At 34.4% G+C, this 23,208-nt stretch overlaps 4 protein-coding genes across 12 annotated transcripts; all 4 read left to right on the forward strand.

The window, feature by feature from the left end:
• Nucleotides 1-614: 614 nt before the first annotated feature.
• Nucleotides 615-8,048, forward strand: LOC141817203 (SKP1-like protein 21). Of its 5 annotated transcripts, none has more exons than XM_074704869.1 (10): nt 798-915; nt 1,871-2,023; nt 2,376-2,600; nt 3,429-3,620; nt 3,702-3,812; nt 3,948-4,023; nt 6,168-6,271; nt 6,362-6,501; nt 7,382-7,515; nt 7,695-8,048. In XM_074704869.1, the coding sequence occupies exons 2-10, from the start codon at nt 1,988-1,990 to the stop codon at nt 7,709-7,711; spliced, it is 1,035 nt and encodes a 344-aa protein (XP_074560970.1). In that variant the 5' UTR covers nt 798-915; nt 1,871-1,987; the 3' UTR covers nt 7,712-8,048. The 5 variants fall into 5 exon arrangements, with proteins under 5 accessions (XP_074560968.1, XP_074560969.1, XP_074560970.1 ...); XM_074704865.1 differs by lacking the exon at nt 798-915 and adding an exon at nt 1,083-1,776; XM_074704866.1 differs by lacking the exon at nt 798-915 and adding an exon at nt 1,083-1,776 and having other exon boundaries at nt 6,365-6,501.
• A 5,764-nt stretch (nt 8,049-13,812) lies between these two features.
• LOC141817201 (transcription factor EGL1-like) lies at nt 13,813-17,221 on the forward strand. 2 transcript variants are annotated; one of them, XM_074704863.1, is made up of 9 exons: nt 13,813-14,188; nt 14,397-14,651; nt 14,758-14,854; nt 15,009-15,023; nt 15,260-15,316; nt 15,423-16,016; nt 16,093-16,383; nt 16,489-16,920; nt 16,994-17,221. In XM_074704863.1, exons 1-9 carry the CDS (start codon nt 14,049-14,051, stop codon nt 17,066-17,068), a joined length of 1,956 nt encoding a protein of 651 aa, XP_074560964.1. In that variant the 5' UTR covers nt 13,813-14,048; the 3' UTR covers nt 17,069-17,221. The 2 variants fall into 2 exon arrangements, with proteins under 2 accessions (XP_074560964.1, XP_074560965.1); XM_074704864.1 differs by having other exon boundaries at nt 16,099-16,383.
• A 142-nt stretch (nt 17,222-17,363) lies between these two features.
• Nucleotides 17,364-22,898, forward strand: LOC141817212 (actin-depolymerizing factor 1-like). 4 transcript variants are annotated; one of them, XM_074704881.1, is made up of 3 exons: nt 17,364-17,378; nt 22,420-22,685; nt 22,748-22,898. In XM_074704881.1, exons 1-3 carry the CDS (start codon nt 17,364-17,366, stop codon nt 22,896-22,898), a joined length of 432 nt encoding a protein of 143 aa, XP_074560982.1. The 4 variants fall into 4 exon arrangements, with proteins under 4 accessions (XP_074560982.1, XP_074560981.1, XP_074560980.1 ...); XM_074704880.1 differs by lacking the exon at nt 17,364-17,378 and adding an exon at nt 19,906-20,057; XM_074704879.1 differs by lacking the exon at nt 17,364-17,378 and adding an exon at nt 20,554-20,583.
• Nucleotides 18,377-21,433, forward strand: LOC141817210 (uncharacterized). Its single transcript, XM_074704877.1, has 5 exons — nt 18,377-18,694; nt 18,846-18,984; nt 19,626-19,717; nt 20,576-20,678; nt 20,918-21,433. Exons 1-5 carry the CDS (start codon nt 18,425-18,427, stop codon nt 21,133-21,135), a joined length of 822 nt encoding a protein of 273 aa, XP_074560978.1. The 5' UTR covers nt 18,377-18,424; the 3' UTR covers nt 21,136-21,433.
• Nucleotides 22,899-23,208: the final 310 nt, after the last annotated feature.

The raw sequence follows: 23,208 nt of genomic DNA on the forward strand, positions 1-23,208 counted from the left end.
CTGTCAAGTTGGTGAATCGACTCGTCCTGTCCCACCATATGATGGGTTTTTGACGTAGTTCTATTGAAAAGGTATTTTACATTTATTATAATAATATCTACTCCGCAATAGCCAATTCAATTCTGTCTCAAAACAAGAGCTTTCTTAATTTCATCGAGAGATATTTTAGATCCTTTAGTAATAATTAAATATCTCAAATTCGAATCACACTATAATAAAGGCGAGTTTAAAAACGTTGACGGTCTAAATGAATGATTATGATTGTTTTTCGATTTATTTTGATGATGTATGAGAAAATTTAGTGAAATCAAGTTATCACTCTTAGAATTATTGAGTTCGGAGATTTGGATACCTGAAATATTAAAAAAAATATTTTTAAAATTTTTGTTTTATATTTGCGTGAATTAAAATAATTTTACTAAAGTATTGCGATACGAGGAGTGTTTTGTAAAAAGAAAGTAACAAAGAGGGGCGTCCTTTAGTGGAAAAGGAAAATTAATGAGTGATTTAGTAAATCGCCCGGTAATAATTTTGACTAAAATAGAAAAATTGAAGAAACCCTTTCGGTGTTTTTCCCTAAGTAGGTACGTAGATCTAGCAAGCGGAGCCCACCATTTTTGCTGCGTCCCGCACGAGATCGGATAGAACTCGCCTCCCCGCCTGCCTCGCTCTCTCGCCCCCAAATCGAGACGCGAGGGCAAGAGGAGCACAAAAGGTGAAATTTTCAACCTCTGATTGAAGGAAAAATCTTTACAAAACCACTAAAATTCTTACATGCCATCCTCGATTTGAGCTACGAACTTTCACCTCTCTCGATCACTTCCTTCTTCGAACACCCAAATTTTTAGCGCTTTCATACCTAGCCGCAGGCCGCCGGGAGTCCTCTGCCGCCAGCAGCTCCAGGGAGTTTCCTCGGTAGACATTCTGGTTTATTCTGGTGTTAGGTGGTGTAATCTTCTCCTTGTTTGTTTTTTTTTTAATTATGAACGCCAGGAAATGTGGGCGATTCTTCTGCTCTCGACTCGTTTTGGCATATTTCTTTGTTTTTGTTTTCTCTTTGTTGTGTTCACACGCTGTTGAAATATTGAATCTTTGTGTTGTTGGAGTATCTCTATGGACCCTTTGCCGTTGTGGAATTTTTCTATTGTCTAGGCTTTGCAGAACATAAGGTCGATCTGTTGGTTAGGTGTGGTGTAGCATAGAGTAAAAATAATGGATTGATATTATGTTGTGATTTAGTGTTATTAAATTATGATTTAATTTTCAAAAATTTTTTGGTATTGTCGAAATGCTTGTTTGGGAAGGGCGATCTTGCTTCACGTGATTATTTGGTTGCTGCACTGGAAAGCTTATATGGGCAATGTACTTCTGTTCCTGCTCCATTTTGGACATGCTTGTGGGAATTTGGTAGCTTAGACATATCCGGTACCTGCTTGTGTTTATTTCAAATGCTATAAATTGGTTTTGTCATAATGTCATTGTTGTCCTCTGACAAAGAATCATGGATGTATTCTATCACTATGCCACATTTTGACACTGTATTGTGCATTCTAAGAATCCATTTTGTGCTACTAAGCGGATAAGGCTTGCATCAGTGTATTTTGACATCTGCTGTATTTTGTTCCTCCCATCTTTCAACTTTATAGGCATGTTTGATCTGCCCTCGAAACATTTTTAAAATTTCTTTTATGTAGGAAAAAGGAAGTAAGTTGAGAATATATTTTGTGGTAACATCAAGAAAGTGTGTCTCATTGGTGACCTTATTGATGCTTGAAGGCGCACATGCAATCAATTATGCAAGAATAATATGTTCTTAGATTTACATCATTTCTTCTATGGGTATCAATCACTATCTGTTATATGATCACAGGTCTTTTTACAACATGAGACCAACCAATCCAAACAAGTCATTTTTGACTTGGTAGGGTTTTGCTGTATTTTCTTGTCATCCATTTTCCCTACATTTCTTGAAAAGAGTTGCATACCCATGTCAGAAAATGAGAAGGCTATAATAAAACCAGAGGTACATCTAAAATGCTGCCATAGTGATACAGTAAACTCATTTGTCTGATCATAGAAAGTATGTATTTTCTTTGACTGTATTTGGTTTTGAGAAATTATAATTGTGAGATGTTGCTTGAACCTATGTTCTAATGTTATTCTCCTTTGAAGTACAAACTTTTTATATGACACTTCATTGTTGTTCTGTAGTTTTGTTTGTGTGTGTGTTATTGTTGAGATTTAAGTTTCATCATTTTTGAATGAGTTTAATTACTGTAACATGATTATTGAAAATATCAGTTCTTCCAAAATGATAGTTTAATGTGAAACAATGAGACAAGATGGATAGATCTGACTGTTATTTTCAATAACAGGCAATGAAGCCCTTTATATGGCTCCAATGTGCTGATGGATCCATTCAACAAGTTGAAGAGGAGGTTGCGATGTTCTGTCCCATGATATACCGGGAGATCCTTCAGACAGGGATGGGTTCTTCTAAAAATTATGCTATATGTTTACCTGATCGCGTCAACCCTGCTATTCTCAGCTTAATTTTTGAATATTGTCGATTTCATCAAGTACTAGGCCGCTCTAACAAGGTTCTTGTCTTAACCTTTCATCTTTAATGGACATTTTGTCTTTTAACTTTTTTGTCGTGTATATCAAAGATAGATGAATAATATGTATAACCTCAAACAAGTATTAAATATCAATCTTTCTAAATCCTCTAAGCGCACAAGGATGGCCTGAAGTAGCTAGTTATTACTAGACAACTTGTGCAAAGTTTCCCCTTCAAGTATGTTAATACACTGGACAGGAGTAGGCGATATACAATCTAAACAACAAAAAAGTCGAGATTGTATTGTTTATCCTGGCTAGAGTGGTTTTAGCCTTTAGGTTAGTTTGGGTACAACCAATTTGTAAAATATCGATGATCAGTTCCACAATGTCACTGCACGGCTCACTAATGACAGAGGGAAAGAAGAGTTATGAAGAAAGAGTATTAGATCAGATGGCAATTGGAGAAATAGTGGATTTCCTATTATCTTTGTTCTGTGAGTAGGATATTAGATGGACTCATTTGGCATATATCCATTCCTATGAGCCTATCCTCGAGAATATATAATTTAGGCTCATAGGAGAAATTTGTCTTAGATGTGGTCTACTCATTAACAGGAATGTGTGCAAGTTCCCAGGTTTTGGAATCTCTCTCCTAGATTTGAATGGAATCCCCATTATTTTCTGTTATTGATGTATAGTTTTGCCTAGTTCTTGCTTTTCGTAGGTTCATATTTCATAACTGTTGTTAAAAGTTGGTATATAATATTTTGAAGGAAAAAATCACCATTGTTTCAAAGCCCTGGGTTGGCTTTCTATATCCCCATGATCAAAGAAAGGAACTTATGCATCTTATTCTATCATTATAGGAACGAAAATCCTTTGATGAGAAATTCATCAGGATGGACACCAAAAAACTATGTGAGTTGACTTCTGCAGCAGACAGCCTCCAGCTGAAGCCATTGGTTGATCTCACTAGTCGTGCATTGGCTCGTATGATAGAGGGGAAGACACCGGAAGAAATTCGTGAAACATTTCATTTACCTGATGACCTTACAGAGGTAATTAGTTAGTAGCTGTAGCTTTTAATAGTCTATGTTCATTTTCTTGCACTTGCTACCAATATGGATTTCCTTAAACAGGAAGAGAAGCTGGAGCCACTGAAAAATGTGAATGATGATCCACGAATACGGCTACTCAATCGACTATATGCTAAGAAGCGAAAAGAATTAAAGGAGCGTCAGAAATTAAAGGTTGTTACTTATTCTCTTGCCAACTATTAATTGAGGTTGTCATGCATTTTTGCCCTTTGCTTGTATTAAATGTTCTATTTTTTTCTCCATGTACCGTTTTAAGATGTATTTCTAACTCACTGTCTATACTTTAAGGACATTGAAGCAGAGGAAGAAAAGAAAGATGAACGCTCAGTTGATGAAATCTTATCTTTTATCAATGGAGAAGAAGGTATTTTAGGCAAAACTTTAACTTTCTAATTTCTTACATTCTGATGTGAACATCAAACTTTATTTACCCATTTATTATCTAAAGTTATACTTTTTTTCTTTTTATCTAATAAAAAGATTTTATTTAGTGTGTAGTTTTATGAATATCACTAGCAATATAGTTCTACAAGACTTCAATAACCGGACAAGATTAATGTCTGATCTCAAAAATTTGGTTGGCTTCATGTTGTCTCCTAACATCTCTAAACATGTTAAATATTCTTTCCTGTTGTTTATATGACTAGTCTCACTGACCACGATAGATATTTTTGTCTGCTCTTTAACATTCTAACAATGTCTAGGACTAATCTCCTAGCTTGATCAGTATCATCATATTAGTAAGATTGTGCTTGCAGCATGAGGATTATCTAGACAGGAACATATGAACACATATGAATATTGTTCACTATGAGTTGGTAAGACATCATTGTTGCTAGAGTTTCTAAATGTGCCCAATGTATATAAAGATTAAATGCAAATTCTCCTACAATTTTTTAAAAAGAAATCTAGATGTGGTTGTATTAGGTTGTGTTAGAGTATTTAGGTTATTTGAGTTATTGGTTATATGTGTTGTGGGTCTAATCTCACGTCAGATGTTTAGCTATATAGTATTATATTGAGTGTTGTTTATTAGTAATAATAAAATTTCATCCTATGTCTATGCTTTAAAGCTATATAATTCCAAGAAGCAGGAACAGTTGGTTTGACGTTAACATCTCAATTCTTTCGGTGATTGATCTGTGGTCATTGATTGACTGATGGTTGCCGTCATTTTGTTATTGGTAGATATTATCTGAGAATGGGCAAGTTAAACCAGTCATTCAGGTTGTTTTGCTAGATCTACCCATGGCTACATTCATAGAGAATGAAGAGAAGGAAAGAAGTTACAGGTAAGTACAGTCTTAGAGAACAAAGTGAAGGGTGAAAGAAGCACAGAGGAGAGTTGAGGGCAAGAGAAGATAGACTAGAGAAAATACCTCACATAATTTATCTCTGTTTGTCCATTCATTAAATTGAGAAAGATCTGGCCATTGGTTTTTGTAGGGTACTGTTGGGAACAATCAAATTCATGTAACTGAAGGAATAATGATTTATTTGGCTGAAAGCCGCCTTTTGTTTTAGTTTAGTTATTTATGGGAATGTGACAAATGTTTTTTTTATAGCTGAAGTTTATATGAAGATTCAACTCATCCCAATCTGTTTTGCATTAGCATTAGATGAACTAACAAATTTATTCAAGATAAAAAAATGTGCTTGGTCTGTGCTTGTAATTAATAGAAATACAATTGGATTAAATTTGAAACTTGAGTTGTGGAAGAAAAAAACGTAGAAACTAATTAAAAGTTCTGAGATAAATAGAAGGAAAGTAAAATATGTGAGCTATAGTTTACTAACGAGAAAAGACTTGATGGAAGAATAGTCAAGACAGATGTACAAGAAATCTTTGTAAGAGTTCTAGGTTTATTGGATTTATTATTTAGCAAGAAGGGGATCTTCTATAGATATACTAACCATGATAAAGAATGGTAGTTGAAATGAAAGCAACACATACCAAAATAATATAGTAGAGATTAAAATGTGTAGATAGTTGTCTGGATTACTAAAAAGGATGATAATAATAATAATTTTAATATTTCAACCAATTGGTTAGCTCCAGTAGTTGATAAAAAATATTTTAGAGTTGAAAATACTTTAGATGCTATGGACATGTTAGAGTTGAATCAATTAGAGTGGAAGAGATAAAGAGTAGAGCAAGACCCAAAAAAAAAATTATCGTAATAAAATAAATATTTTAATTATTTTGAATATTACTAGAAATATAGACTTGCACAAAGCTCAGTAAAGGGTTAAACATGGCTTGATCATGATGATGAGGATGATTCTAGTTTAGTTATTTGCTTGTTGACATGTATGTTTAGGTTAGACTCTGTTGTAAGTGCATTTGAAAATTTTTGACCTCCCATCATGCTAGGAGGATGAAATAGTTGAATTGTAGCAAACAATTTGGTGTACTGCTACATATAATGAACTCTTATTATTTGTCGAAATTTATTTGACTAAAGTTATGCTTGTGGGGGGCATTTTGTGACTTGTGATTTTGAGCAGATTCCAAAGGTGTTAAGGTTATTAAGAGTAAGAAAAAGAACAGGAAGAAGAGAGATTCCCATAAAGATATTTGTATACAAGACTCAACCAGATTGAAGAACAAGGTCAATAGGACCGCCATTATTCTTTTATACCTGTGTATGACCGACATTTACTAGTTTTAGTTTATTGGTTTGTGTGTGTCTGGCTTTTAGAAGGAAGCCAACTTTTCTCCAAGTGCAAGTCAATGTTCAGAAGCCCGAGATAATGATGATGACACTTTTCCATCAAATGGTGAATTTGAAGATGGTGATATTGATGATTTGGATCCTGCAGTTAAGGAAGAACTTGATAGGTGAGTGTCATTTTGTTGGTTGCATGATCGCTCAGGATCATCTTGTAAATGTTACCTATTTCTTTGACAAGATCTATAATATCTTGCAACAGATGCTTCTTATCTCATCATATCATGCATATGAAATTTCTTTTCTGCATTAAATTAAATTGCACGAGTTGTTTCTTGGTTTAGTGCTGAAGTATATGATTCATATTTTTTTGTTTCATCTTCATAAAAAAATTATTATGAAGTAAATATGGAATTACAACTGACTTATTTCAGTCTAACTAGCCTGGATTTTTCTGATTGCTTGTAGACATTAACTTATTCAAGCTGCAACATCATTTTGCTTTTTCGAGAGATCGATTGATGCTTTCTTTAGACGGATAGGTGAATATTAAACATTACAGTATGAACTGATAGATAATTTTTCAAGTGTTAATGAATGACTACTATATGATTAATTGCTCAACTGTCGAACTATTTAGAAATTAAAACTATTGTGCAGCAACATGCTTTTAGCCAAACATGCGACCTAAATATTTGGATGAAAAACCATGGTTGCTTATTAATATTGCAGGATATTGACTGATAGCTGCAAATGAAATCAAGTGACATATTAGCATGAAAACATGTTGTTCAAAATGTTTCATAATCGCATTCCTTGAATGCGCAAGCCTTACCCAAGTTTTTTCTTGACACATCTGGTTCGTCTTTATTTGTTTCTCATAAAATCTCCTAGGTTCCTCGATAATTTTCTCCCCTGATGTTTGTCAAGTTTTCATGCGAAAGTTCTCTTTCATAAGAGCCAAAATAAGATTTCTCTGTTGCTCAACTCCATATCATCTTGCTAAGTGATTAGCATTGTATTAATTCTTGTCAATACTGATTTATGCAGAGAAGTAGAAGATTTTGCCAGGAGATTGAATTCTGATTGGCCTGAAAGAATGCAAGAATTTTTGTCTCTAGGACAAAACCAAAAGCTTGTTCCGAATAGAGCTAGTTCGCACGGTTCACTTTGCGAATCCACAGGTCCAATTAAACTCCCTTTGCTTCCTAATAGGGGTGATTAGGGAATAATTTCATTTGGCTTATGGCAGGCTTATACTGCAACTAGAAATTATCCAGTTCCTCGACTCTGAGTTCCAGGCCAAATATTATTCTTAATATCTACTAGATGTTCTTCGACATGCAAAATGTTTGTATTGCAGGCACGGGCAGGAGATAACGAGTGCCACCTCGATCAGTTTATACATGGAGGACTCTAATGAGAGGACTCACTCGTCCAGAACTTTTTGTTGCTGGCAAAAATCCATCTCGTGGGAAACTCAGAGACTTTCTTTCTAGTTTTCATTATCGATTCTTTTTTATTTGCATTTAAGAAAACCTATGCCCTTAGCAGCCAGCAAGCAGAGTTGCCTCGCACATCTCTTCTGTAAAATTTTGCTCCTTCAGTGTTTATTTTGTTTTGTTTTGTTTTTTTTGCATGTTGTAACAACTGGAGATGGTGAACTTAACATTAGAACTTACTTACTGCTACAATCAATCAACTCATTCTATTCTCATATTTTTCTGTTGATCTTGTTGGAATTTTAATTGTAGTTTGATGCTCCCATGTGTATTTCTCAAAATGTTTTTCTATTTTGAATGTGGTTAATATTTTACATTTGTGGGGTGCTGGCATGTGAAAATTCATTAATCACTATGAACCAGGAGCACAAATAAGTCAATTTAGTCACTATCAGTGTTGTACTTCAGCAAAAAAATAAAATTTATCATGCTAACAGTTTTACATGATCGGTTTCACGATTATATGTGAGGAGGTAAATCAAGAAGGCAATTTAGTCATTATTAGTATTGTATTTCAATAAAAAGTGAAATTTGTCATGCTAACAGTTTTATATGATCGGTCTCATGATTATCTGTGAGAAGATAAATCAAGAAGTTACAATTGACCACTATGAGAGAGGGTATTGTTTCGATCTCATTGAGATTCAATCTTTATCCATTTCAGTAAGTCTATCCTGTAGTAGTCAACTCAATTATGCCTCGAAAGTATAGTTGTAAGAACAATAAGAGAATCCGACTTTGTATTCTAGAGATGAACTTTAGAGATTCCAGAGATTTTTTATTTTTAAGTGCGTTTAAATTGTGTTTTGAATTTATTCAATAGTTAAACTCAAAAAAATCAAAATGAACCTAATTTAGTTTTAAAATTAGAATCATCCATTTAAATGAGTCTATGTCAGTTTGATTAATAAGGGGAAAAAATAAAAATTGAATTATGAATTTATGATAATAAATGTATTTTTATAGTAAAAATTATGAATTTTTTTATGTTTAACAATTTTGTTAGAATTTTTTTAAATATTTATTTATAAAATGATGAGTTATAAAAAAAATTATTTTTTTATTATTTATGATGGATTCATCCGTCTAATTTATAATTCATATTGGGTTAATTTAAATTGAGGATTTTTGAATCCGTTAGAATGACTGACCGGCCCGATCCGTTATCGTTGATGAGCCGAGGAAGTGGATGGCCCTGCTGGGCCAAACCGAGAATTTGACAGTTAGCCAAGCCTTCCCAAATCGGAGTCACTCGTGTTCCAATCCAATTTGCTGGGCGGATTTAACATTTTAAATTTAAGAAAATTAATAAAATTTACATCGACGCATATTAAGTGAAAAAATAATTATTATATAATTTTTAATAATAAAATAGGAGCTGACGCGATGATGATTAACAATGACGAACAAATTTACACGTAGCTCCGATTTGAAACAAAGACCAACGGCTCATCTCAAAATCACGATACTATTTTAAAATGTTAGTTGTGGACTTTTCGAATATATATAATCATTTTTGAATTTCAACAATAAATGACACGACGACACAATCAAAAATAGCGACAAAAATTTTAGGAGAGACATTTCACTCAATTAATTGGAGCAGATATAATATATAAAGAGAAATGATATACAGTATAAAAAAATATAATATGACATACTCAATTATATGATTGTGGGTCATATTATATGAATGTGGGATCCACTGCATGTAATATGTCGTATTGATTTTTATCATTGCTCATATAAATTATACATTTCATTTATTCGATTGATGAATTAACAGATGCAATATATAAATTATGGGAAATGATACTTATCATGAAAAATTCAACATGAATGGAGCATGACACTCACAACTGCATGCAGTGGGTCCCACTGTATGTCAGTGGGATCCACTACTTATGTGAGTGTCATGCTCCATTCATGTTAGGATTTTTCATGTTAAGTATCATTTTTCATAAATTATTTTTAAAATTTATCATGTTGATCTTATAATCATATGTGAAAAGGTAAATCAAAAAATTATAATTAAACACGATGAATAGAAGATGATATTTTTTTGACTTTAAAGATTAAAATTCTTGTTCATTTTAACAATTCTATTTTGTCCTAACCAACTAAATTATATTTCAAAAGTAAAAAAAAATTAATTCACAAATTAATAGTGAGAGAAAAAATAATTTAATATGAATAATGCGAAGTTCGAACATCTAAATTATTTTTATGTTTTATCTGACTAAACAGTGGCGGCTAAGCAGTAGGTGGGCCCATCGGCCCACGTTTTGTTTGTCGGATAGCAGTTTCGGTGTGCGTTGAATGGTTGGTGGATCCGACAGCCGCCAGCTCATGGCGTCATCTTGAAGGAACGCTTGGGGATGCGAATTGAAATAAAGTATTATTAAAAAAAATTTTAATTTAGAATTCCATTTAAAATTTTAAATCCAAATTTATATAATCCGATCCATCCAAATAATTCAGAAAAAAATTATTTATTTTATAATTTTTTATTTTTATTTTATTATTATAATATTAATATTATATAAAATATCTTAATTTTTAAAATAAAATTTAATTTAATCTTTAAAAAAATCTTATAACCCTTAAATCTAAATTAATCCGGATCAACACCCAATCAAAATTTAATCCAATTTAAAATTTTCAATTTGAATCTGATAATCTGAAATCCCCAACTCTAATTTATTTTTTTTTCAGATTAAATTAGATCATGCAATAGTTATGATTCATAATTGTTAACGTTCATGATTAACAATATACCTATTCAACTTATGAGATATTATTTTAATAATTAATGAAAAAATAATGCTTTTTATTGATATTAAAAGATGGAGTCCAAATTGCTCATAGAGGATTTTTTTATAATATATTGTTAAGAATTTTTATCATAGAAAAAATTATGTTTTTCTATAATATATTAAAAGATTATTAAAAAAAACTAATCATATCTTTATAGACAATAAAGTAGAGCAATTTTGATTCCATGGAATGCTATAAATATTTGTGATTTAAATCTTGTCCAAGAATTTAATTTGATAAAAATAACTCTTGATTAATTTGTGGTGTGCCAAATTATTATTTTTATTCTAAAAATATCTAAATATTGGTCTTTTCAAACTTATAAAGGGTGTGTTCTTAGTTCGTTCATCTAATTATTGGAGTATTTAAGCTCGTTAATGGTAATATATATTTAAATGTTGATAAAGACGTCATGCTTTCTATTTATATGTTATTTTCAAGTGAAATATATAGAACGTGAGAATCCTATGAAACATCCTTTTTTATGACTCATTAAAAAAAATGATAATGTAAGTTCACTCTTCTCAATTTAATTAGTGGTAATCCTAGTTGATGCGGATGTAATAGGTGACATGGCCTCCCTCCGGTCATAAGAGTCAAGGTTCGTGTTGACCTGATAATTCGTATTAATATGACCCTGAAAAAAAATGACTTCACCCAAATGAAACTAGGTCAAGATCATACGTCATCCCGGTCATGGATCTCATTTCGGCCTCAAGCGTTATTTTCATCTCGGACCTCATCTCGGCCACAAGGTCTCGAACCTCATCTCGGTCTCAAACATTGTCTCGATCTCAGATCCCACTTTCGTATATAATGTAAACTCCCATCCTCCAAGGGGGAATACAAATATTTCTGAAGGCGCACGACAGCATAATAATAAGCAGGTAGTTAAGATGTTGTCAAATTTGGTTCCTTCAGATATCTCTTTTTTTGCATATAATGTCAAAAAAATGATTGTCAAATCTGATTTTCTCGTACGTTTCCATATTGACACCGCTCTGTTTGATATGGAGATGCGCTCTGACGACTAAAAAGGATTTTTATCAAGGGTTCTAATTCTTCTCTCTTTATCTTCCTTTTTAGAAATAACCTTTCTCTTGGAAATGATTCTAATTTCAGTGTCAGAGCAACTTGCATGGATTATATTTTTTGGCTTGAAGGGGTACCCATCTAACCTTCTGTTGAAGTGCGTTAATTCAATTAATTTGGTTTGGTTTCGGTTTTAAAATTTCTTATTTTCCGACGAAATCTCTCCTGAGGTTGCACATCAATTCGGTTAATTAAAAAAATCGAATTCTTGATTAATGACTTGACCATCCGTAGTATTTAACCGAAATACTAATCATTAATTTGTTTGTATTTTGTTGTAGAGCTAATGACCGTTTGAGATGAACAAAATTACTTTGTATTGGATTCTACGTGCGTTATGTCAAGGACTAGCACATTTGATATACATGTCAACCACACAAATGAATCTAATTTAAATTTTCTATCAAACATATTAAAATTAAACTATTTGATTGAACTTGTACATTTTCAAATGTAAATCCTACAATGTTCTAACCACTAATATGCCCAATGTCCTTTGAAAGTAATTAATAATAATATCCTAACAAGTTTGTTTAGGTTTAGACTAGTTTAACATAATATTTATTTAGGAGTTTTTTTCTCTTTTTTCATCGAGTATCTAATTTCATCTATTAATCCTTTTAGACATCTCATATTCCACTAATAAATTTAAAAAATAAAATAGATAATGATTTAACGGTCTAGCATTCCACCCTTCTAATAAATTTAAAAAATAAAATAGATAATGATTTAAGGGTCTAGCATCATCAATAGTTCGAGCACCATAAGTGTCCGAGAATACGTTAGATGAGAATCTAACTCTCTCCAACAAAAGGATATCTCATATTCCATCCTTCTAATAAATTTAAAAAATAAAATAGATAATGATTTAACGGTCTAGCATCATCAATTGTTCGAGCACCACAAGTGTATGTTAGATGAGAATCTAACTCTCTCCACCAAAAGATGGAATTCAGCATTCCAGCGGTTTCATACGATCAGTCTTATGACTATATAAGAAGAGGTAAATTATAAAACTGCAGTTGTTACCATAACGGAAGAATGCATTATCTCAACTTCATCAAAAATTCTATTCTTATCGTTTTAGTAAATCTATTCTATAAACCAACTTCAACTATTTCTAAAAAGCGAGAATCTAACTCTCGTCCCGTCTTACCGTTAATCATCACGCCGTGCGGAGGGCGAGAGATTCTATTCTAATTAACAATTAGTGCACCACTATTTAGATAGAACTGCTCAATTATTGCAGCACATGAGAAAGAGACATGCACTGCAAATTGTTAGTCCCTTTAAAGTCTGTTTTTAGCTAATTAATGAGTTGCCCACTCAAAGTTGGAGATGGTAGAAACATCTGTGCACTTGTGCTTCTTCTTCACACTCAGATTTCTAGATATTCAGAGTAAAAATGTCTAAATCAAATTCTTCCTATTTCAGTGTGAAAATAGCTCCATCCCCATACTTGAGGTTGCTGAAACAATTCATTTCCATGGCTGAAAACTGCTCTGCTGAAACCTAATTGTCAAGATCTTTTTCATTTTTTCTTTCAAGGTTCTATGCCTTGTCAGACTCCATTCATCACCATTATTGCTTGTGTTCAGGAACTGACAAGGACATGTACTAGTACAATGCAACCCAATTTCTTCACAGTCTAACAAATGGTTTGATTGAGATCAGAGACGTAACTATGTAGCATAAGAAAGGAAAAGGCTGATAAATCTTTTTTTTGAGATCAAGTTGCTTCACCTAACTGCATTTTGAGAATGGTACATCAATCATTCAAGGTCTGATCAGAGAGCTAGCGAGGTGAGGAAAAGAAGTTTTCCCCTCCCCATCCCTTTCACTGCTTCGTCGTGTAGCCATTAATGCCTCCACACGTGATCAGCAATTGAATCTTACAGAGTTATAAAAAAAAACACTGGATCGAATCTCGAAGTCTTGGAAGGAGAAGTTTACAGTTCAATTTGCCTCCCTAATGCCTAATCTAATCTACCTCTCTCTCTCATGGTTGCAATTCAGCTGTGGTGGTCTCCAGCTTTTCCCTGCTCAGTGCTGCGTTCTGTGACTGTGAGCTTGCCCTTGCAAGGCTAATAGCTCCAAGCTCCGACAGGACCAGAGTCCTTTCTCTGACAGTCTTTCCACATGTGTGCAGTAATTAACCATGGCCTGCAGTAGTTTGCATGTAGGAGATTGCTGTACTGCCACAAATGCAGTAACTTTGTGATTCTCTAGTCGGCCAAGGATCTGAGCGTTGTTACTCTCAGATTAAGCTCCAAAATCCTTTCTTTCAAGTTTGGTTCGATTAGGGTATGTGTCGAGCAATGGGCACAGATGCCCAGATTGATGAAGATTCAAGCGAGAAGCACCTCCGGAAGCAGCTTGCTGCTGCTGTGAGGAAGATCCAGTGGAGTTACGCAATCTTTTGGTCCATCTCCAACAGCCAACCAGGGTAATTAAAGCAGATTTTGGAACTTTTAAAGCTACAATAGCTCCAAAACTTCCTTCATTTGTTGTTGTTGTTCTTCTTCTTGTTGTTGTTGGATTTGTTAGAGTCAAGAAGACATTTTCGCTGTGTTCTTCTTTAAAGCTTTCCTCTAGGTGCACCTAAAGTACCTCTTTTGATGATCTTGCTGTTTCAAATTCACTCATTTGTTTAGGGTTTTGGCATGGACTGATGGGTTCTATAATGGTGAAATCAAGACGAGGAAGACTACACAACCCACAGAACTGAATTCAGATCATGTTAGCCTCCAGAGGAGTGATGATTTGAGAGAATTGTATGAATCACTTTCAGCAGGTGATAGCAATCTTCACAATAGAAGACCTTGTGCTTCATTGTCTCCCGAGGATCTCACCGATACAGAGTGGTACTACTTGGTTTGCATGTCCTTCACCTTCACAGTAGGCCAAGGGTAATGATGTTCTTCATCAGTCATGGATCTCATTGTTCATCTGTTTTCCACATTTATGTTTACAGTTTCATGTAAAAGTCACTTATTTGTCTATCATTATGTTCAGATTGCCTGGTAAAGCGTTTGCGAACGATCAGTATGTGTGGTTGAACAATGCTCAGTTTGCAGATTGCAAGATTTTTTCGCGGTCTCTACTTGCAATGGTAGAAAACATAGCTAGATCACTGAACAAATTTTTGAAAGTTCTAATTTAGTCAGTTCCATGCTTACATTACTTGCAAGGCTAACATTTGGTTACTCTTTCTCTTTTGATATGTTGCTCCTATTTCATTGCTCGGTATGTCGTATGCCATCCAGAGTGCATCTATTCAGGTACAAAGGACTCTCGTTCGATATCAAACTCGTAAACTCGTACTACAATTGACATCTTACATATCTTGAACTCTTGAGCTTTCCTTGCATTGTAGCCTTGTAAAATATACCTTGAAGAACAAGCTTCCTATTTCCCTTTGTAAAGTATCTTGTTGTTAGGAGAATCTCACAAACTTTTAGCTAGTCGTTATAAGTTCGATTTCTAAATAATTCATTTGCAAGTTTGCCTCCTGCAGACTGTGTTATGTATCCCTTTCATGGATGGTGTGTTGGAGTTTGGTACAACTGAATTGGTGAGTTATTTTGATTCGTTTTCAGTTTGATGTTTCAAGTTTGCCTTTCCAATTCGGGTTATTTAACGCGAGTATCTTTCTTCGATATGAAACAACTTATTGAAAGATTTTGGAGGATCCAGCTTTTGTTACTCAAACCACAAATCTCTTTTGGGAGCTACCAGTTCCAGTTTGCTCTGAGTTATCTATATCCACTCCTGAAATGGCTGAAATGGCAGCTACCGCTACCGATCAAGTTATTCAAAATCAAAATCTCGGTGATGATTTAGACAATTCTATGGTTTTGGAGGATGAAAATTTGGTCATGGAAAGCCAAAATTCACTGGAGATTCATCCGGTGCATTTTCCTTTTGCTACAAAGGACAAGGCTGAGGAACTGCATTTTGATATCTGTGAAGAACTAAATATCGGTTCTCCTCCTGGTGATGGTTCGAATAAGTGCTTTCGAACTCAGCAGCTCGAGGATCTGCTCGAACTGAATGGGCTAAATTGCATGTCTGAGGCTGAAGACAGGAGACAGTTTATGCATGATGAGTTCAGTAATGGCCTTCATGGTTCTCTAAACTCAAATGAGCAAGCATCCTTGTCCTTTGTCGATGCCCAACGGCTTCTTTCGTTCACCGATGGAGTCCAAGTTCATGTTGGTGATGACATACACTATGTGAGGACTCTCACTAGGATTCTAGGCAATTCCAAACAGGTAAAACACATGTAGTAGCCTCCTTAATGACACCAAGCAAAATGCTGATGGATGTTGTCGTTATGTATTGTCGTAGAAACAGGTAAAATCAGTGCCATGCTTCTCAATGATCTCTAACAAATCAAGTTTTATTGTCTGGAGAAGAGGTTCAAACACCGCAAAACCATTCAATGGCACACCGCAAAAGCTGTTGAAGAAGATTATAATTGATGGAGAATGGTTACTCAATGGCAGCTTTCTAAATTGCCAAGAACAAAATGCTTTACCGGAGAATCTACTGAAGCATGTTTCATCGAAGAGAAGGAGAAGCCAGAAGTTGAACGAGAAATTCGTGCTTTTGCAAACATTGGTTCCTTCCATTAGCAAGGTGATCCTACAGTTTTCAAACAAAAAACATTCAAAATTAACAATTGATAGCCACTACTAGTGTTAGAGATACTGATACTTGAGAATTCAAATTGCTGTTCATCAGGTTGACAAGGCATCTATCCTTGGCGACGCAATTGATTACCTAAAAGATCTCGAGAAAAGAGTGCAAGAGCTAGAATCGTGCCGGAAGTGGGAGGATCTTGAGACTGAAGACAGAAGCAAGCATCCTGATGAAGATGTAGCAGAAAGAACATCTGACAACTATGGCAATAAAGATATCACCATTGGCAGGAAGCCCTTGTCGTACAAGCGTAAAGCAGAAGGGGAACAATACCACTGGGTGCTATCCAAAGAAGGCCCTATCGATGTCAATGTTAGCTTCAACAAAAAAGAGGTTGCAGTGGTGATGCATTGCCCCTGGAGGGAATGCCTGTTGCTCGAGATCGTCGAATCTATAGGCAATTTCCACTTGGATCCTGTCTCAATGCAGTCCTCGATCGTCGATGGTGTGCTCGCTTTGACGATAAAATGCAAGGTAAAGGCAGTGGATTGATCACATTGTGTAGGTTTTGATTGGATTACTGATTGGCTTATGGTGTTGAATGCAGTTGGGGAGCACCACTGTGGCCTCACCAGGGATGATAAAGAGAGCACTGCAGAGAGTGATAGGTAAATGCCTGTAATGGTGTGCAGGTGCACTTGGGTTGATGGTGATGACGACGATGATGATGATTTGTGAGAACTCTTGAGTAACATGCATGTGATCTATGAATTTCGAATTGCCGCCTAAACTAGCTAGATCGAATGAGCCACATGGTTTACGATCGAAAAATCGTTTAATTATGATGCACAAAGTGGTGATGCGAAAGAGGAAGCATAGTGATGATGGAGATATCGATCCACAATCATATATACTACTAGAAGATCTATGCATAAATTTCGAATTGCCGCCTAAACTAGCTAGATCGGATGAGCCACATGGTTTATCGAATGGTTTATGATGCACATAGTTGACAATGACTCGTATATACTTCAATTTGAAAGGGATCAAAGAGGAGTAGATGATGAAAATGGTGATGCAAAGGAGGATTGAAATTGGTTCTAATGCCACGATAGCATTAGATAGTGGGATAATGTTCAAGATAATAGAGTAGGATGTTCAAAAATTTTTGTATACCAATATATCATAGATATATATCGAACATATTGATAATATCAGTATACCAAAATTTTGTATACCACATATATCATATCGATATATATGTCGAACATGAATGTGATATTAATGGTACTATCTATCATTACTCAATTTTGATACGGTGTTATACTGAAATATTGAATAAATTCTCTTATAAATTATTTATTTTTTTAAATTAGGATATGAAAGTATTGAGATTTAGCCTTTAAATAATTATACAACCGGTTTAACTCAATAAGATGATTTGTTCTTCAATTAGTGGGCAATTTGATAAATATATATTTTTTATTTTATAATTGCGATATAGATAGTATTGTATCGATATCGTATTAAAATTTTAATATATCAAAATTTTCAATAGGGATGCCATATGAAAAATATGCCATATCAAAATTTTGATATACTAAATTTTAGATGGATCGATTTATATTTTTTTATCAAAATTTTTAATACGATATACGATTTTATATGAAAAATTAATATATCATACCGAATCAGCCCTATAACAAATAGATATTTTCTTTACCGAGATATTATATTACAATAATCAAGAAAATATCTTTCCCTTAATTAGAAACAAGTTGCTCATAAAGTATAAGAAGACAAAAATACCCTTTGGAGATATAATAATTACAAGTTAACTCGGGCCCCTTGATATCATAGCGGTACAGAATCCTCCAACCCGTACCCGTCGAGCTAACGGATCTTGTTTATTTAAAATCCGTTGAATTAACGGATCTTGTTTATTTAAAAGGGTCCGGGAAGGAATTGCTCTCGCTAAACCCTTCTTCGCTTGGTGAGCAGCTTCTCGCCGACTTGCTCGGGAGATCGAAGGGGAGCGATGGTGAGCAAGAGGCAGAAGGAGGCGCGGAAGAGGTTCGAGGAGGCGAATCCCCGACCGAAGGATGCCGCCACTTCGATCCCCAAGGCGGAGAAGCGGACGAAGAAGAGTAAAGAGGGCGGCTTCAGGAAGAAGAGCGGAACTTCGGCCCTGAGGAAGCACCCGCTCAGGGTCCCGGGGATGCGTCCCGGAGAGAGCTGCTATATCTGTAAGTCAACTGGCCACATCGCCAAGCAGTGCCCCGAGAAGGTCCTATGGGAAAGGAAGAAGGTAGCCTTTTTCCTCCTTGTTTAACCTAACTTCTCATCTTCATTTGTTTTTCCACGATGTTTGGGCCAGAAATTATTAAAAATTACTGCTTTTTGAAAGGCCTAAGAACAGACATTTAGAGCAGTCACAATAATGAATCATGTTCTTTCAGATATGTTTACTTTGCCGACAGCGGGGGCATAGTCTTAAGAATTGCCCAGAGAGTTACAGCACTAATGAGAAGAAAATGTGTTATAACTGTGGAGAAGTTGGGCATTCACTTTCGAAGTGTCCACTGCCCATTGAAGATGGTAATTGTCTGTTCATTTCTTTGCTTAATATCTGCACTAGTTCTATGCAATCAAATGACTTGATCATGTTGCTTGTATTTACTTCTTCCAATGTCCAAAAAAAAAAATAGTGAAAAAACTTGTAGATATGCTGAAGTGACTATGACATCTAATTTGTAAATTTTCAAGTAGAAATTGATGATTCTTTATTTAATATATGAAGGAAAAACTCGATTCCAAGCATTTCATGGTGCAGTGAGAGTAGCTCTAAACATTATATCTTGTTTTTTTATTGTTCTTATTGCAGCAAGTACAATGGTAAAGATAGTATTGCTTGTGAAATAATATAACAAAGTCTCTTAATTTCATAATTCTGATCTCATAAAATTTATTTTGCAGTCTGAAAGTTACTGTTTAGTTTAAAGTCTCTTTATACCAGTAACTATTGCTTATGCTGAGGTTATTTTTCCAATCTAATTCTGTTTTAGGTAGGTAAGTTTAGTTTGTTATTCGTTACTTGTAGTTTTTCCCCCTACTGGTAATATTATCGAGGAAATATTTTGTTGCCTAGATATTTTGATTTCATAGAAAAACTGAACCCTATGGTTTTGTTGCCGTAGTAGTACATATTTTGGTTTCATACTTGAAAATATTTTTTGTAGGGGGGACAAAATTTGCAAATTGCTTCATATGCAAAGAACAAGGGCACTTGAGTAAGAATTGTCCCAAAAATGCACATGGAGTCTATCCAAAGGTATGCATACTAATACTTCCATGGGACAAGAAAGAAGTATACACATCAGGCAATAACTAGATGAACAGGTAGTGGCAATATAATATGCAGGCAATTCATTAGTGTGGTCATTGGAGTCTAAAAAAGATCTTGAAACTATGATTGTAGGAGAGAATATTGCTTGACAAAGCTCTTTAAATTTAGCAGTTCTACCTTAGCTTAAATTGTCAGTTCATGCATTTAAAAAAGAAGGGGCTTTATTTCACAAAAATTCTTTGTTTCTTATACCTCACTAATATTTTTTTACTTTGTTCGTTCATTTTTCGTCTGTGCTATTATTATGATTGAAATAAATTACTTAGTCTTTGTATTACCTAGTCTAATGACCTAGTTTTTTGATAAGTTAGTTAATCTGGAGCTTATAAATACATCAGTTCCTGTCAAAAGACAAGGCTCCTTATACACCCCTTATTAGTCATAGGCAAAGTCCATTATGTTCATATTTTTCTATGACTTTATTATCTATTGGCACTCTCACTAAATCCTTAAATTGCTGTCTAACACATACAGATTTGATTATCAAATGTATATTTCAGACAATAAGTCATTTGTTTGGTTCATTGTTGGAAACTTGGAGTATCCTATTATTCTCTTATTAGAAACACTGCTGGTATCTGTTGAAGGACTTTAATCCTATAGTTCTTAGATGTTTGCAAGATGAGACAGGACATATCTTTGTGTTATGCATTAGTTCTGAAAGTGTCAATTTAAAAGGGTTTAGGCACATCACACACCACTTCTTTGTGCTATTTCATCTCGTATTTACTTGGATGGCATCATGTAGCTCAAGTTGATTGATGTTGAGTTATCATATGTTAGGGCGGTTCGTGTAAGATTTGTGGTGAAGTGACTCATTTGGCCAGGTACTGCCCGAGGAAAGGAAACAAAAGTTTGCCCACTTCGACCGGAGAACACAAATTTTGTAAGTTATAATGACTTATTCATGTGTGTGTGTGTGTGTACTTTATTCCGTTAAACTCGAGACAACTTTGCTCTTCCATTGATCTATCTTTATAGAATGTTTTACATATTTAGTGAGACATTTCATATATGCCTCAGTGGCACGGTATCATGGAGACTTGTATCATGGTTTCGCCTTAAAGAGATGAAATTAGCAATGTATTATGTAATTTCGCTGACACGCTGCTTCATTGATGCAAGTCGACGACCCCAACCCCGACGAAGACAAACAAAGGTCACACAACATTCGTCTGAGTGGAGACGACCTTGAAGATGATTTTGTGGAAGCAAACACCTTGCAAAGCAAGAAGAATGGCGTCTCCAGTGACTTAGCATCTGGCATTGGGATGGAGGATGTCGCGAAGAACATACGCGAAAAAACAAAGAAGCAGGGCCCCAAAATAGTAAATTTCCGCTGACAATAACACTCGTCAACTGTTGATGGATCGAATCGAGTTCTTTCCATGAGTTTTCTGTTGAATACCTAGAGGATATGGATCTTTGTTTGCCATTTTCATCAGTGGAAAATATCAAACAATTGTCTCCTTTTATTTTATAGCCATTTCCATCTGTTTAAAAGGAAGACTTAGATTGTTGTCAACTAAGAGGATGGATGTTTTACAGAGTTTACTCAAGCTATTGTTATGTTTTGTTTGGTTGTAAAAATCTGTTGAAAATATGAATTCTTATAGAATCGTGCATTTTTATTTAGAATTAGCCACAAGAAATAATAATTATTTATTTATTGTGTTTTAGGAGTAATAAGTAGTATAATATAAATCAAAACCTTATCCTACTATTAGTTGATTTACCTCACAGCACATTCAAGTTACCATTAGTATTCGGTTAAAATCGAATTGAATTAATTAAAATTAAATCAAATCAATTTTTTTTCGAACTAATTGAATCATGCGAATTTTTAAATAAAAATTTAATAAATTAAATTGATAAAATATCAATTAATTTGATCAAAAATTAAATTAATTAAAATAATTAAAATTTTTAAATATTATAAGAGATCTATCAATTAGTTAGTGATTTATAAATTTACTTATTTAAAAATTTATCGATTATTTTTTTTATTTTAATTAATTTAATATTTTGATTAATTCGATTTATTTGAATAAGAAATTTTAAATCGAAATTGAACTAAATTAATTAATTTTTTTTAAAAATAAAATTCTAAAATAATTAAATTAAAATTTTAAATTCTATCCGTTTGTTCAATTTAATTGAATTTTTGCTTACCCCTTTATCTATTATTCATTTGATGTTTATCTTATGAAGAAAAAAAAATTAACTAAAATCTTAATTTTATAGTTTTGACTAAACTAAGCACATCCAAAATAAACGCTTAACCACCCAACAAACTCCGAGCTCTTTCCCTCCACTAATTCCTCCTCCAAACCCTCTCTTCCCTCCCTTTTCCCTCCTCACCACCTTCAATACCTCATTGGGGTCCTGATTCAATGGAGCCCCTCCTTCCTCCTCTCCCTCGCTTCCCCTTTTAATCCTTCCCCCTCCCTTCTCCCCTTCCTTTCTCAGTCCCCGCGGCCGGGTGCATCCTTCCAACAACACAAGCCATGGTGAGCCACCTCCTCGATAGGCTTCGTAAAACCTTTTGTCATGTGTTTCGGCGTATATGCATCCAAGTTTTTGATGTTCTTGTTTCTTCCTGTTAAATTATGATGTAAACAATTAAGGCGAATTCGGCTTCTGGAATGGCGGTGCACGACGATTGCAAACTCAAATTTCAAGAACTAAAGGCAAAGAGGACCTTCCGGTTCATAATTTTCACGATCGATGAGAAGATTCAACAAGTGACTGTGGAGAAGCTAGGCCAACCGGATGCGAGTTATGAGGACTTCACTTCATCCTTGCCGGCTAATGAATGTCGCTATGCGGTCTTTGATTTTGATTTCACTACGGATGAGAACTGCCAAAAGAGCAAGATCTTTTTCATATCTTGGTAAGAACAAATCACTAGTTACAATTCAAATAATTCAATCGATTGATGAGTATCTTCTGAAGGGCACCCGACACCTCGAGGGTGAGAAGCAAGATGTTATATGCTAGTTCGAAAGACAGGTTCAAGAGGGAGCTCGACGGGATTCAAGTGGAGCTCCAAGCGACTGATCCAAGCGAAATGAGTTTCGACATCATCAAGAGCCGAGCTATATAAGACTACCCATCCTCTACATATCCACTTCCAACTTAAATTGTCTTATTAAGTCATGGACTCTAAATCTTATGTATTAAACTAGGCTACTTCACTATGTGACGAATTCTATTTGTGCAATCATTTTATTTATTTCTTCATTGAATACACCAAGATTTTTTAATGTCATTGCAAATTAGTTCATTTCATTGATAAACTAGAGGTGTTGAAGACACAAAGATTGCTAGAATTATTCCATAATTCTTAGAATAAAAAAGTTTTATTGAATTGTGTTGTTGTTACGATAGGATCTTTCTTTGTCTTTAGAAATGAA

Source organism: Curcuma longa, unplaced genomic scaffold, assembly GCF_044706935.1.
Source record: "Curcuma longa cultivar G26 ecotype Majalengka, Jawa Barat unplaced genomic scaffold, ITB_CL_G26_1.1 contig_19663, whole genome shotgun sequence".
Lineage (NCBI taxonomy): Eukaryota > Viridiplantae > Streptophyta > Magnoliopsida > Zingiberales > Zingiberaceae > Curcuma > Curcuma longa.